Genomic DNA, 15,991 nt, shown 5'->3' on the forward strand with positions numbered 1-15,991 from the left:
CGTGGCTGTGACTCGGATGAAGATACAGTGGATGCAAAGGAGACAGATATGGCCAATAAGCAGGATGATGAAGACTACCTGGAAGTAAAAGAGCAGATGTACCAGAAGAAATTGACATCTCTTAAAAGACAGCTACAGCAGTTACAAGAAGGCACTTTGCAGGAGTATCAGAAAAGGATGAAGAAACTAGATCAACAATACAAGGAAAGAATATGAAATGCAGAGCTTTTTCTGCAACTGGAGACAGAACAAGTAGAATCGAATTATATTAAAGAGAAGAAAGCAGCAGTGAAGGGATTTGAAGATAAAAAGATTGAGTTAGAAGAAAAGAAAAAGACGATTGAGAATGAAAGGCTAGCAATGGAACTCCCAGGAGATTCTATGGAGGTAGAGACAATAATGACTAGGAAGCTAAGGAGGAGACCTAATGACCCTGTTCCAATTGCAGACAAAGGACAAAATCCCGCACCTGCGCAGTTAAATTAGTGCTAACAGATGAACAGATAATGGAAGATCTGCGAACTCTCAATGAGCTTAAGTCTCCGAAAAGATCAGCATATCCATCTTCTCCTGAGCATCTTCCCAGCACTCCTGCTGAATCACCAGCACAAATGTATGAAGCACGAATAGAATATAGAAATTTATATTACGATAAGAGACGGCATCATAAAGATCAGGCTATCTATTTGGAATCTAAGGAGAGTACGAAGATTGACTGTGTAATTAGCTCAGTTGGAACAAATGAGATATGTGTAAGGAAGACAAGTGATAGCACAAAGATACGTATATATCTAGGATAGCTGCACAGGGGAGTCTTCATTATACGGAGGCGATATGCTGCCTAGATCTCTTAGCATGTTGGAGGCGCATATCTTCTTAGCTCCCTCTGCTCAGTGGTCAACTTTCCATGAAATCTGTATTAAAACAAGCAAGTTTATTGACAGACGTTAACCGGAGAGGCAGAGAAGGCCCCCTCAGAGATTTGAGCTATAAATGGGTCTTAGACCAAAAGTAGAAAAAAAAGGCTTGTTATAATTTGATATTATTAAGTTACTAAGTAAACCAATGGTAGGCGTTTGTATGTTAAGGGTAAACATATTTGATTAACATGGTGCCCCAGTTTAAAAAAAAAAGTTGTTACACTATTAAAATAAAAGAGGAGGACTGTACCGTACAGCCTACAGTATAATAAGGGACTACTTTATGTTTTAGTAACACGTCGCTGAATGCGATATTAGGTGCCCATTGAGCATGCGCTATTAGGCGTGTATTGATCTGTACGTGTGTGCCGAGTTCGTATTCTGCCAGTAAAATCCCATGAAACTTAGCCCCCGTTTCCAGCGTTTTTATTAATAGCATTGTTGTGTAACCAGGCCACGTACTTAACAGAGCTACTGTTCTTTTCCTGTCAGCTTGAACCTGTCTGGCCATTCCCCTCTGACGGCTATCATTAACAAATCGTTGAAATCCACAAAACTGCCGCACACTGGAGATTTACTTTTGTTTTCTTTTGTCGCAACATTCTCGGTGAAGTCTAGAGACTGTTTAGCATGAATATCCCAAGAGATCAACATTCTTTAAGATACTCAAACCACCCTTTCATGCGCCAACAGTCATTCCACGCTCATAGTGACTTAGAAGGCACTTCTTTCCATTCTAATGTTTGTTCCGAACAGTAACTGAAACTGCTAGGCATGCCTGAATGCTTGAATGCATTGAGTTGCTCCAACGTGTTTGGCTGATTAGACATTTGCATTGACGGTTGGTGTAAAGGTGTACCTATTAAAGCGGCCACTGAGTGCTGAGGCTAGACTGGACTGGATTTGGAGAACCATAGGGGAGGGTGAATGTTGGGAGGCTTGTAAAATCGCGAGGGGCACAGATAAGCTAGATGGTCAGTCCTCTTTCCAGGGCGGCGGGCAAAGGCATAGGGTCATACACCTTGGAACCAGGAGGTTCGGCCCAAGTTGTCTACCTGAGATAGCACCACTTACCCACGTTTGTCCCCTATTCCTTTATAACTTTCATATCCATATACCAATCCAAGTGCGTGTTAAATGCAAAAATTGTACCCGCCTCTGGCACTTCCACTGGCAGCTTGTTCCATAAACCCACTTCCCTCTGTATGGAACATTTGCCCTCTGCACGCTTTAAATCCCGCTGACTCACTGTGAATCTCTAGTTTTACACTCCTTTACCCCGGAGCGAAAAAGAATGTGTGAGTACCCACCTTATTTCTACCCCTCATCGTTTTATAAAGATCACCGTTCTATCTTCTTCGCTCCACGGACAGTCCCAGCCTATCCAGCCTCTTATAACTCAAGCTCTCCAGTGCTGGTAATAGAGGAAGGAAGTGTAAAGGAGGAGTGCGAGGGTATATTTCTCCACACAATATAAACTGAATTCTGTTATCGGTATAGAACAACTCAGAACAATATAGGCCCTTCGGTCCACGATGCATTTCCGACCTTTTAACCTGCTCCAAGGTCTGTCTAACCCTTTCCCCAGTCATAACCTTCTATTTATCTAAACCCTATTAAATAGTCCTTATGTATCCCCAATGTATCAGACTCTATCAGCACACCTGGCAGGCCTTTCCATGGACATATCACTCTGCATAAAAAAGTGACCTCTGACACCCCTCTACAATTATATCCATTCAGATTAGAAGCTGCCGCCTTGGGAAAAAGTCTCTGACGATTCATTCGATCCAAGCCTCTTATTATCTTGTAGATCTCTATCGTCAACTCGCATTCTTGTTCGCTCTAAAGAAAAAAGCCTGGTTTGCCCAACATCTCCTCATAAGACACCTCTTCTCTAATCCAGGCAGCATCTCGGAGTAATCTCCTCTGCACCCACACTAAAGCATGCATATCCTTCCTATAATACGGCGACCAGCACCAAATTTCTTCCCCCCTTTTACTCCCTCGAGGCACTAACTGTTCCTTATGATCTATTACAAAGGCAAGTAAAACGAAAACTTTTCACGGCAATTTGGTACATAGGGTCATACAACTCAGAAGCAGGCCGTTCGGCCCAACTCGTCCATCCTGCCTGTGTTGCCCAGCGAGCTAGTTCGGTCTGCCTGCGTTTGACCCATTGCCTTCTAAAACACTCCAATAGATGAACTTACCTAGATGATAAACACAAGATATTACGCAGATGTTGGAAATCCAGAACAACGTGCACAAAATGCTAGCAGGACCGACAGCACCAATGGAAAAGAATAAACAGTCGGGCCTTTGGCCGAGTCGCCTCCGAAGGACTCAGTAGCTTAAAAAAGAGCTAATATCTGAAGGGAGATGGGGTATCAGTATTGCCTTGATCTTTGTTTTCGGAAACATTATAAATGCATTAAAATATAAAGGGCCCAAAACAGTTTACAATACGCCAAGTGACGCCTCACCGTTACATCCTTATAAGACCTCAGCATTCTTCAATTATGTGAAAAAAAAAGATGACGGGAGTGAAGGTAGGACCGATTAGAGATAAAGGTGGGAAGATGTGCCTGGAGGCTGTGGAAGTGAGCGAGGTCCTCAATGAATACTTCTCTTCGGTATTCACCAATCAGAGGGAACTTGTTGATGGTGAGGACAATATGAGTGAGGTTGATGTTCTGGAGCATGTTGATATTAAGGGAGAGGAGGTGTTAGAGTTGTTAAAATACATTAGGACGGATAAGTCCCCGGGGCCTGACGTAATATTCCCTAGGCTGCTCCACGAGGAGAGGGAAGAGATTGCTCAAACTCTGGCTAGGATCTTTATGTCCTCGTTGTCCATAAGATCATAAGACCATAAGACAAAGGAGCAGAAGTAGGCCATTCGGCCCATCGAGTCTGCAGGTCTATAATTTCCTTTTTGCTTCCTTGCCCCCTTCTTAAATAGCGGAGTGACATTTGCAATCTTGCAGTCTTACGGAACCATGCCAGAATCTATCGACTTTTGAAAGATCATCGCTAATGCCTCCGCAATCTCCACAGCTACTTCCTTCAGAACACGAGGATGCATTCCAGCTGGACCCGGAGATTTATCGACCTTTAGCCTATTCAGCTTCCTGAGTACTTTCTCTGTCGTAATTGTGACTGCGCGCACTTCTCTTCCCTGCCACCCTTGAGTGTCCGGTATCCTGCTGTCTTCCTCAGTGAAGACTGATGCAAAATACTTGTTCAGTTCCTCTGCCATCTCCACATCTCCCATTACAATTTCTCCAGTATCATTTTCTATCGGTCCTATATCTACTCTCACCTGTCTTTTACTCTTTATATACTTGAAAAAGCTTTTAGTATCCTCTTTGATATTATTTGCTAGTTTCCTTTCATAGTTAATCTTTTCTGTCTTAATGAACTTCTTGGTCTCCTTTTGTAAGGTTTTAAAAACTTCCCAATCCTCTGTCTTCCCATTAATTTTTGCTTCCTTGTATGCCCTCTCCTTTGCTTTAACTTTGGCTTTGACTTCTCTTCTCAACCTCGGTTGCATCGTTTTTCCACTCGAAAATTTCTTCTTTTTTGGAATATACCTGTCTTGCACATTCCTCATTTTTCGCGTAAACTCCAGCCACTGCTGCTCTGCCGTCTTTCCCGCCAGTGTCTCTTTCCAGTCAACTTTGGCCAGTTCCTCTCTCATGCCACTGTAATTTCCTTTACTCCACTGAAACACCGACACATCAGATTTCGGCTTCTCTTTTTCTAATTTCACAGTGAACTCAATCATGTTATGATCACTGCCTCCTAAGGGTTCCTTCACCTCAATCTCTCCAATCACCTCCGGTTCATTACACAATACCCAATCCAGTACAGCCGATCTCCTAGTGGGCTCAACAACAAGCTGTTCTAAAAAGCCATCTCGCAGACATTCTACAAATTCTCTCTCTTGAGATCCAGTGCCGACCTGATTTTTCCAATCTACTCGCATATTAAAATCCCGCACAATTATCATAACACTGCCCTTCTGACAAGCCTTTTCTATTTCCAGTTGTAATTTGTAGTCCACATCCCTGCAGCTGTTTGGAGGCCTATAAATAACTGCCATCAGGGTCTTCAGGTTGTCCACGGGAATGGTGCTGGAGGATTGGAGGGAGGCGAATGTTGTCCCCTTGTTCAAAAGAAGTAGTAGGGTTGGTGCGGGTAATTATAGACCAGTGAGCCTTACGTCTGTGGTGGGAAAGCTGTTGGAAAAGATTCTTAGAGATAGGATTTATGGGCATTTAGAGAATCATGGTCTGATCAGGGACGGTCAGCATGGCTTTGTGAAGGGCAGATCGTGTCTAACAAGCCTGATAGAGTTCTTTGAGGAGGTGACCAGGCATATAGATGATGGTAGTGCAGTGGATGTGATCTATATGGATTTTAGTAAGGCATTTGACAAGGTTCCACACGGTAGGGTTATTCAGAAAATCAGAAGGCCTGGGATCCAGGGAAGCTTGGGCAGGTGGATTCAGAATTGGCTTGCCTGCAGAAGGCAGAGGGTGGTGGTGGAGAGAGTACATTCAGATTGGAGGATTGTGACTAGTGGTGTCCCACAAGGATCTGTTCTGGGACCTCTACTTCTCGTGATTTTTGTTAACGACCTGGATGTGGGGGTCGAAGGGTGGGTTGGCAAGTTTGCAGACGACTCAAAGGTTGCTGGTGTTGTAGATAGTGTAGAGGATTGTCGAAGATTGCAGAGAGACATTGATAAGATGCAAAAGTGGGCTGAGAAGTGGCAGATGGAGTTCAACCCGGAGAAGTGTGAGGTGGTACACTTTGCAAGGACAAACTTCAAGGCAGAGTACAAAGTAAATAGCGGGGTATTTGGTAGTGTGGTGAAGCAGAGGGATCTGGGAGTACATGTCCACAGATCCCTGACAGTTTTCTCATGGGTAGATGGGTTGGTTAAGAACGCTTATGGGTGTTAGCTTTCATAAGTCAAGGGATAGAGTTTAAGAGTCACGATGTAATGATGCAGCTCTATAAAACTCTGGTTAGGCCACACTAGGAGTACTGTGTCCAGTTCTGGTCACCTCACTATAAGAAGGATGTGGAAGCATTGGAAAGGGTACAGAGGAGATTTACCAGGATGCTGCCTGGTTTAGAGAGTATGCATTATGATCAGAGATTAAAGGAGCTAGGGATTTACTCTTTGGAGAGAAAGAGTATGAGAGGAGACATGATAGAGGTGTATAAGATAATAAGAGGAATAAATAAAGTGGATAGCCAGCGCCTCTTCCCCAGGGCATCACTGTTCAATACAAGAGGATATGGCTTGAAGGTAAAGGGTGGGAGGTTCAAGGGGGATATTAGAGGAAGTTTTTTTTTACTCAGAGAATGGTTGGTGCGTGGAATGCACTACCCGAGTCAGTGGTGGAGGCAGATACACTAGTGAAGTTTATGAGACTACTGGACAGGAATATGGAGGAATTTAAGGTGGGGGGTTATATGGGAGGCAGGGTTTGAGGGTCGGCACAACATTGTGGGCCGAAGGGCCTGTAATGGGCTGTACTATTCTATGTTATATGTTCTATTACATCCTACGGAAGATGGAGGCGGAGTGATGATGACGCTAAAGAGCGACTCCTTTACTTGCATCTTCGGAAACAGCTCTATTTCCATCTTTAATATCTTTATTTTTCCCTTTCAGGGTTCTTTTGAAGACGCTGACCTGGAATTGCACGCTGACTTCGGTTCTTTGTGGTAATCAGACCAGTTCTCGGGGTTTCAGGACCGGCCGATGTTCGGTACGCCAAGGGTTGGGCCTGAGATGCGACCTAGTGTTCGGAAGCCTAAGATCTCTGGAGACGGGCGGATCTATTGTCGGTGTCACGGCAGGAGACTCGTTTGTCGTTGGGGAGGCCGGAAAATCTTTCGGTGTTGGCCCCAGGACCCGAGATCTTCGCGATCTTCGGGCACAGAACTCGTGCAAAAAGCGCCGAAAGGGGCTTTTTAACGTGGGAAACCAGCGGGTTGCTGTTATGTCTCCCGCTCGATGTAAAAATGGGGGACACCTCCCTCTCCCTTATTAGGGAGAGAGAGAGAGAACCCGTGGGTTGCCGAATGCTAGATGAATTGCGATAGTCTTTGGGGTAACTGCAAGGTCTATGTCTTTGCTATCGCTTAGTTCACGCTTGTACTCGGTAGAGGGTGTGCTTTTTGTTTTGCCGGTGGGGTTGGGGTGGGAGGGAGAAGAGGGGGATTATTGCTGGCCACCGCTTACGCGCGGAGTTGGGGGTGGGAGTGGGGGGACTTTGGGGTTCTCAAGTTAAACTGTCGTTCATTCTTCGGGGTATTTCTCTGCTTTAGTCGATGTTTTGCGAAAAAAAAAAATTGCAGTATGTATATTGAGTACACTTCTCTGACATTAAATTGAACCTTTGAACCTTTGTTTTTATCGTCTAGCCTCTCGGAATGAATTGCAACATTACATTTGCCTTCCTCACCACCGACTCAACCGGCAATTTAACTTTCAGAGAATCTTGCGCAATTCACAATTCCGTCATCCAAATCATTGATATATCACGTGAAATGAAGCTGTCCCTATACTGACCTCTGCAGAACAGTATTAGTCACCCGTAGCCAACCAGAAAAAAGTCCACTTTATTCCCAATTTCTGCCTTCTGCCAATTAGCCAATGGTCTATGCCTGTTGATATCTTTCCTCTAATACCATGGGCTCGAAACCTGCTGAACTTGGCCCAAATATGGCACATGTCAAAATCCAAGTATACAACATCCACCGATTCTCCTTTGTCGAGCCTGCTTTTTATTTCCTCAGAGAATTGAACAGTTTTGTCAGCCAAGATTTTCCCACAGAAAACTATATTCAATTTGACCCATGTTATTATGTCTTCAAGTATCCCGAAACCTCATCCTTAATAATGGAGTCCAACATCTTTTCAACTACTGAGGTGAGGCTAACTGACCTAACTGGCCTTTCTTCTGCCACCTTCCCTTCATAAAGAGTTGAGTGACATATGCAACTTCCCAGTCCTTCAGAACCATGAAAGAATCTACTGATTCCTGAATGAGCATAACTAATATGTCCACAATCTCTTCAGCTACATCTTTCAGAACCCTCAAACGTAATCCATCTGGTCCAGGTGCCGCATCTATCTTCCGACCTTTCAGCCCCCCAAGAACAGTCACCATTGCAATAGTAACTGCACTCACTTCTGTCTCCGTACACTATCAAACATCTGGCATACTGCTAGTGCCTTCCACAGAGAAGACAAATGCAAAATATTCATTCAGTTCCTCCGCCATTTCCTTGCCGTATTTTGCTACCTGTCCGAAATCATTTCCAGCGTTGCAATATCTACTCTCACTTCTCTATTACTCTTTATATATATAAAAATACATAGAAACATAGAAAACATACAGCACAATACAGGCCCTTCGGCCCACGAAGCTGTGCCGAACACATCCCTATCTTAGAACTTTATCCATAGCCCTCTATTTTCCTAAGCTCCATGTAGCCATCCAGGAGTCTCTTAAAAGACCCTATAGTTTCCGCCTCTACCACCGCTGCCGGCAGCCCATTCCACGCACTCATCACTCCCTGCGTAAAAAACTTACCCCGACATCTTCTCTGTACTTACTTCCAAGCACCTTAAAACTATGCCCTCTTGTGCTAGCCATTTCAACCCCGGGGAAAAGCCTCCGTCTATCCACACGATCAATGCCTCTATTATCTTGTACACCTCTATCAATTCACCTCTCATCCTCCGTCTGTCCAAGGAGAAAAAGCCGTGTTCACTTAACCTATTCTCATAAGGCATGCTCCCCAATCCAGGAAACATCCTTGTAAATCTCCTCTGCACCCTTTCTATGGTTTCCACGTCCTTCCTATAGTGAGTCGACAGGTACTGAGCACAGTACTCCAAGTGGGGTCTGACCAGGGTCCTATATAGCTGCAAAATTACATCCCACGATTGATGAAGGCTAATGCCCCGTATACCATCTTAACCACAGAGTCAACTTCCGTAGCAGCTTTGAGTGTCATGTTATGTTGTTCTTATTGATATCATTGACTAGCATTCTATTTTATCTTTTCGCTCCTTAAGGCTTTTTAAACTGTCTTCTCTTGGTTTTACAAGCTTCCAAATCCCCCAAATTCCCACTAATGTTTGCTCTATGTCCTGCCTTGCTTTGCTGCTGGCTTTGACTTCCTGCGTCAGTTATGGTTGTGGCATACTACCTTGAGAAAATTTCATCTCCTTTGGGATGTATCTGCTGTGCTCAAGTAACCATTGAAAAAAATTCTTTAAAGTAATGATGGAATCTGATTCGCCGCTAACTGAACGCATTTTGAATAGAAAGTTACCTCAAGGAATCCCTTTCAATTTTCTTCGACTCAATTTATGCCTTCTTAATTTTCTGAACCATTCATCAATGCCTACTTAAGATAGGGACATCTACGAGGCGCGCATCCATTATCTAGGAATCCACCATCCAGACGGTGCTCTTCTCTCGCTGTTGCTGTCGGGAAAGAGGTGCAAAAGCTTTAGGGCCCATGCACATTGGTTGAGGAACAGATATCACCTTTCAGCCATCAATCTGATGAACAGGCATGGATAACGTCACTCACCACCACACTAAACTGTCTCCACACCAGTGGACTCACTGTCAAGGACAATACACCCATGCCTGCAAGAAAACGAATGTCAGGGTAGTTTATGGAGACCTTTACGTATTTTGATAATCAATTTATTTTGGAAGTTTGTATCACTTGAGCATCTTTGAGTAGTAGCTGGCAGAGAGATGCCCGAACTCGGAAGAAACCCACACGGTGACAGTGAGAACACGCAGTATCTACATAGACAGCATGTGGTGCCATGTTATATATGCTGGATAGTCATTCCCAAGGTAGAAATCTCAAATACTCGAGGGCATACCTTTCTGGTGAGAAAGGAAAAATATCAAGGGAGATTTAAAAAGGCTTTTTTTTTGTATATGAGAGCAAAGTGGTTAGGGAGCGATTTTAAAATTAGATATTGCCGCAGGGAAGGAAGGGGAATATCTTTAGAAGTAAGGATGGTTTGTGTATACAGTGTAATTTCTAGATGGCGGTGTTTTCCACATATTATAGGCTTATTTGTTTTATTTTTATTCAGAAATGCAGCATTGTAACAAGCCCTTCCAGCCCAATTACACACATGTGACCATTTAGTCTACAGTTACGCACGACTCTGGAATGAGGGTGAAAACCGCAGCAGTCGGAAGAAAACCACGCGGTCACAGGGCAGACTCCTTACAGACAGCAGTGCGAATGGAACTTGTGTTGCTGGTGCTGAAATATCTTTATGCTAATCGCTACGTTACCGCTTCGTCTTCTCAGTGGTAGAAATGGCAGATTTTGACGGCGTTGTTTATTGTTTATAGTGAAGGTATGGTTATGGTTAGTGTGCCTACGCAGCGGGCCGCACTAGAAAGTTTCACACCACCTACCTTTTGGCTCAATCTTTCGCCCTTATTGCAACATCTTGGTCAATTACTTTATCTAGTCTCCGATGTTTTATTCTTGGTAAATTGCTTCCATCTCGTCTCCAGTCCACTATTTTCCTCTGTAACTGAGCATCTGGGGTTGTTTGCCGGACTCAAGTTGTTCGTGCAAGCACATGGCATGAAATCAAGAATTTTCTCTTAATCCCTGTTTGATCAACAGAGTTTAAGGCTCTAATCATATGACAAGTGAAAAGCGACTCCATCTGCTGCAATTCATGCCTATGGATGGGATAGATACGGCACTGCTATTGGCTGCAGATACATCTACATGGCATGCTGATTTCACAATCTCTAGTTGTTTTAAGGTATCAGCGAAATAATCCATGGTCTTGAATTTTATTCGTTGTTTCCCTGCATTTGTATGTTACCGTGGCGAGCATTTCGCGCTGCTAACTCACGACCCAGCGGCTCTGCCTTCTAAATTTTTGCATGTCAGCTTTATGCATTCTCCCTGTGATTACGTGGGAGCCCTTGGATTTCAGCTTTGTCCCTTATCTGAAACAACACGAACAAGAATGCACATATTATACACCCAGACCTATTCACTCAGGCCTGCCCAGCATTCAATATGGCCACAGCTGATCCTTTGCTCATCTTTTGCGGCCGTTTACAATCGCGCCCAATTCTCGATTTTATCGTTCTGTGCCTACAATATCTCGAATTATCCAGCCTGAGCTCTCCTCGAATTACAGAGATGTAAACAAATACGAGGTCCACGTCTCAGAAAATGGGCAATAATTCCAGTACACAGAACGAGATACATAAAATCGACCCAACTCAATATTTAGAAGATACAGCAATATCTTATGGAACAGATTATTCAGCCCGCTATGCCTCTACTGGATATGATACCAATGTAATCTGCACATCTACCTGAATGGTGTTTACATCTCCGAGTTCATGTGCCGTTCTAATTGTCTTCTGTATGCTGCTATAGTATCTGCCTTTATAACATTTCCTGGCATTGCATTTCAGGCAACGTTGTACACGCTGCGCAAAAAAAGTGCCCAGTATGCCTCCTTTGAACTTCCGCTCCCTTCCCCAACACAAACTAATCTCTTCAATATTTATAATTATCACCGAGAGGGAACAGAATGATTATGTGCAATGTTGTTGCCATTTATAATTTTATGGATAGGAATTGGTTGAACTTTCAGCCTCAAACTTTCCAGTGAAAACGAACCAAGATTGTTGGGTACTTCTCAACGTAGACAGAATCGAAAGCCATTCCTTATCCTCACCCTCTGATCTGCACTGTACAAAGCTGGCAGAGCAGTAAAGACACGAACACAAGAAAATGATTGTGTATTTGAACAATAACGAGGAAGACACGGAGATTACACAATCCCCATTACACGAGTAATAGCGACAAATATTGACTCAACAGTCCAAATGATAGAGCGTTGCTTCATAACAAGCAGGAAAATTCACCCACAATAATAGATGTTGAAACGAATATGGAGAAAATTTTGACAGGGAAGAAAACAGTGCAGAAACAGGCCCATCGACCCATCTCATCGGTGTCGAACCATTTAAACTGCATATTCCTAACGACCTGCACTGGGACCATAGCCGGACATACGTCTACCATTCATTTACCTATCCAAACTTCTCCTAAAAGTTGAAATCGAGCTCGCATGCACCACTTAATACTGGCAGCTTGTTGCACATTCTCACGACCCTCTACTTCAAGAAGTTTCCCCTCAGGTTCCCTTAAACATCTCATCCTTCACCATTAACCTATGACCTCTCGTTGAATTCCCACCCATCTTCAGTGGAAAAAGTCTGCTTGCATTTATCCTATCAATACCCCTCAGAATTTTGGATACATGTATCATATTACCTCTCAATATTCTACGTTCTGAGGAATACAGTTGTAAACTATTCAGTTCTTCCTTATACAACAAGTCCTCCACACCCGGCAATATGCTTGTAAAATTTCTCAGTAATCTCTCAACCCTTTTTATACCTTTCCTGTTTATACCCGGACAAAACTGCACACCATACTCCAAGGTAGACCTTACCAATATCTTAAAAACTCCAACAAACACCCCATCTCTTTTATTCAGTACATTGATTTATGAAGGCCAATGTCGCAAAGGGTTTCTTTACGACCCTATATTCCTCTGACGCCACCGTCAACGAATTATGGACCTGATTCTCATATTCCTTTGTTCTACCGCACTCCTCTGTGCCCTGCCGTTCACTGTGTACGGCATATCCTGATTGGGCCTACCGAAGTGCCACACGCCGTACTTGTCCGCATTAAAGTCCATCTGTCATTTTTCAGCCCATAGTTGCATCTGGTCCAGATCTCGCGGCCTTCTTCTCTGTCAACTACACCCCAAATCTTGCTGTCATTCTCCGATTCGGTGATCGGGACAACTACATTAACATCTAGAGTGTTAATATAATAGCACAACGGACCCAGCACCCACTTTGGCGGCACTCCACTGGGTAGAGACTTCCAGTCAGTGAGTCAGCCATCGACTACCACTCTCTAGCTTCTTCCACAAAGCCAATGTCCAATCCAATGTATTGCCTCATCTTGAATACCAAGCGACTGAACCTTCTTGACTAACTTCCATTGCAGTACCATGCCAAATGCCTTGTTGAGGTCCATGTAGATAGTTAAATAGTGTAGATAGATTAATCCCAAAGGAAATTGCCACATATGTACAAATTAGAAGATAAGTAATAAAGAATAATAAAAAAAAGTTACCACAAACAGTCTAACAGGAAGGGGATCAGCACTCCCCCGGCTACAGGTTGACTCATTATAGAGCCTAATGACCAAAGGTAAGCATGACCTCAATTTGCGCTCTTTGGAGCAGAGCAGTTGTCTTCGTCCATTACTAAAAGTGCTCCCCAGTTCAGCCAAAGTGGCAAGCAGAGGGAAAGAAGCATTGCCCAGAATTGCCAAGATATTTCATAGGTTCCTTTGTTCTAATACAGCCTCCAGTTTGAATCCAATAACAGACCCAGCTTTTCTAATGAGATAATTCAGTCTGTTGGCATCATCCATATTGATGGTATTGCCCCTGTACACCATCGCATAGAAGATTGTACGGGCGACAACAGAGTGGTAGAACATGTCATGGAGATGTCTGAATACTCCAAAGGACCTTAGCCTCCTCAGCAAGTAGAGGCGACTCTGGCCCTTCTTGTACACAGCCTCTGTGCTAGCGCCCCACTGAAACCTGACATCCAGGTGCATCCCCAGATACCTGTATGTCCTCACCACATCCACCTCCTCACCATCAATAGTAACAGGCAGTAGTGAAGGCGTAGACTTCCTAAAGTCCATAACTATCTCTTTTCTCTTACTGATGTTGAGCTGAAGATGATTCATCTGGCACGATTTGACAAATTCCTCCACCTAGGCCCTGAATTCATCCTCCCAGCCTCTCTTTATACTCCTAACTATTGCTGAGTGACTCAGTGGTATATCTAAAGTCCGAGGTATACAGGGTTAATAGGAAGACAGCCAATGCAGTCCCCGGTGGCGCACCAGTGCTGCTTATAGGCATGTCTGACACATAGCTCTGAAGCCGCCACAAACAGTGGTCTGTCAGTCAGGTAGTCCATTATCCAGGATACAATGGAAGTGTCAGCCTGTACTGAACGGAGCTTTTCCTCCAGCAATGAGGGCTGTTTGGTTTTGAATGCACTTGCGAAATCAAAAAACATGATTGTCATAGCCCTACCTCACTTATCCAAATGGGAGCAGGCTCTGTTCAGCAGGCAGATGACAGCATAATCGACTCCAATATGCTTTTGGAAGGCGACCTGCAAGGAATCGACGGCTGATCTGTCCATGTGTCAAAGGTGAGCCAGGAGCAGTCTATGTTGGGTCTTCATGATGTGTGAGGCCAGGGCCACAGGACACTGGTCATTGAAGACTTTCGGTTTGTCCTTCTTGGGTATTGGGACCATGTGATATTTTTCACGCAGTTAAGACCTTCCGAAGCTGATTAAGATTGAAAATACGCTGGAGAAGTGCACACAACTGCTCAGCACACTCCTTCAGAGCCTTGGGGTTCACACCATCCGACCCGAATGCTTTGCCGTGTCTGAGCTTTTCCAGAGCCCTTCTCACCTGCTCAGAAGTGAAACTGAGTTCATGATGACTTGGGAGTTGTTGGAAGATGGGGACTCGGGGAAGGTGAAGTTCGGGACGTTAGCAGTTAGTATGTGGAAACGTGGATGGTAGCTGCAGGGCAAGGAGGAGATGTAGTCAGTGGTAGCCTGTGTTGTTCATCCACGTGTTGAACGGAGTGGGGAGGAGGGAGGAGGGAAAATGTTGGTGCTGAGGGCGCATTGGGTGCTTCGGAACCGACTGGTGTGCTGAGGGGGTGAGAACAGGACTGCAACGGTCAAACCCAATGAAGAATTGATTTAATTCATTCGCTTATTCATGTCTGCATTCCGAGGCTCTACGCTAGTCTGACCGAACCCAATGATGTTTTTCATGCTTTTCCACACCTCCCGCGTGCTATTCTGCCCAGCCGTGTTTTCCATCTCTCTCTTGTATTCCTCTGTAGCCACTTTGATCTTCTCCTTTAGCTCCCGCTGCACAATTCAGATCCTCCCTGTCCCTTGATCCTAAGGCGTTTGAGAAGAGCCTTTAGATCACTGGCGACCCATGGTTTGTTTTTAGTGAAGCGGTGAACAGTCCTTAATGATATTAGAGTGTCCACAGAGAAGTTGATGCAGCCAGTGATGGAATCCAACACTTACACTCCCAGTGCAACACTCACAACACGCTGGAGGAAGTCAGCAGGTCGGGCAGCATCCACGGATACGATGAGTCGACGTTTCGGCCCGGAACCCTTCGTCAGGACTGTAGGGGGAAGGGGCAGAGGCCCTATATAGAAGGTGTGGGGAGGGTGGGAAGGAGAAGGCTGGTAGGTTGTGTTTGTGTTTACTTACACTGCCAGCTCGTTCCACACTTCCACACTTTCACTTCCACTGTCTAAGTGAAGGAGATTCCCCTCATGTTTCCCTTAAGCATTTTGTCCATAACTCATTACCTGTATTTGTATTCTAACCCAACCTCTTTGGAAAAAGACTGCTCGCATTTTCCCTATCTATATCCTCCATAATTTTGTATCATCATTATCATTATTACCATGTCGTATGGCGTAGGCGATCATGGATCTGGTTTGCCTTTGCTTTCTTCTGGGCATTCTCTTGGCAAGACGGTTGACTCTATCCATTATCAATACTCTTCAGAGATTGTCTGTCTGTTTTCAGTGGTCGCATAACCAGAACTTGCGAAATACACCAGCTGCTCGAGCCACCATCCATCTGTTCCCATTGCTTCAAGTGACCGTGATCGAGTGGCTAAGCAGGTGATACATCTTGCCCAATGGCGGCCTGCAAGCTTATGGAGGGAAGGGGCATCTTCCACCTCCTTTGGTGGAAACGCATCTCCATACCGCCATCCCAATTTTGTATACCTCAATTAAATGTCGCCAGAGATTGAAATAATTTTCGGTACTCTTGAAATCTTTC

At 44.4% G+C, this 15,991-nt stretch overlaps 1 protein-coding gene across 1 annotated transcript in view; it reads left to right on the forward strand.

Annotated features, from left to right (window-relative positions):
• LOC134338836 (uncharacterized) overlaps positions 1 to 7,132 on the forward strand; it is a 132,517-nt gene extending 125,385 nt beyond the window's left edge. Inside the window, exon 19 of the mRNA XM_063034965.1 lies at positions 6,616 to 7,132. Coding sequence (XP_062891035.1) covers positions 6,616 to 6,626 — 11 coding nt within the window. The 3' untranslated portion in view covers positions 6,627 to 7,132. The remainder of the gene's footprint in view (positions 1 to 6,615) is intronic.
• The last annotated feature ends 8,859 nt before the right edge of the window (positions 7,133 to 15,991 follow it).

Source organism: Mobula hypostoma, chromosome 28, assembly GCF_963921235.1.
Source record: "Mobula hypostoma chromosome 28, sMobHyp1.1, whole genome shotgun sequence".
NCBI lineage: Eukaryota > Metazoa > Chordata > Chondrichthyes > Myliobatiformes > Myliobatidae > Mobula > Mobula hypostoma.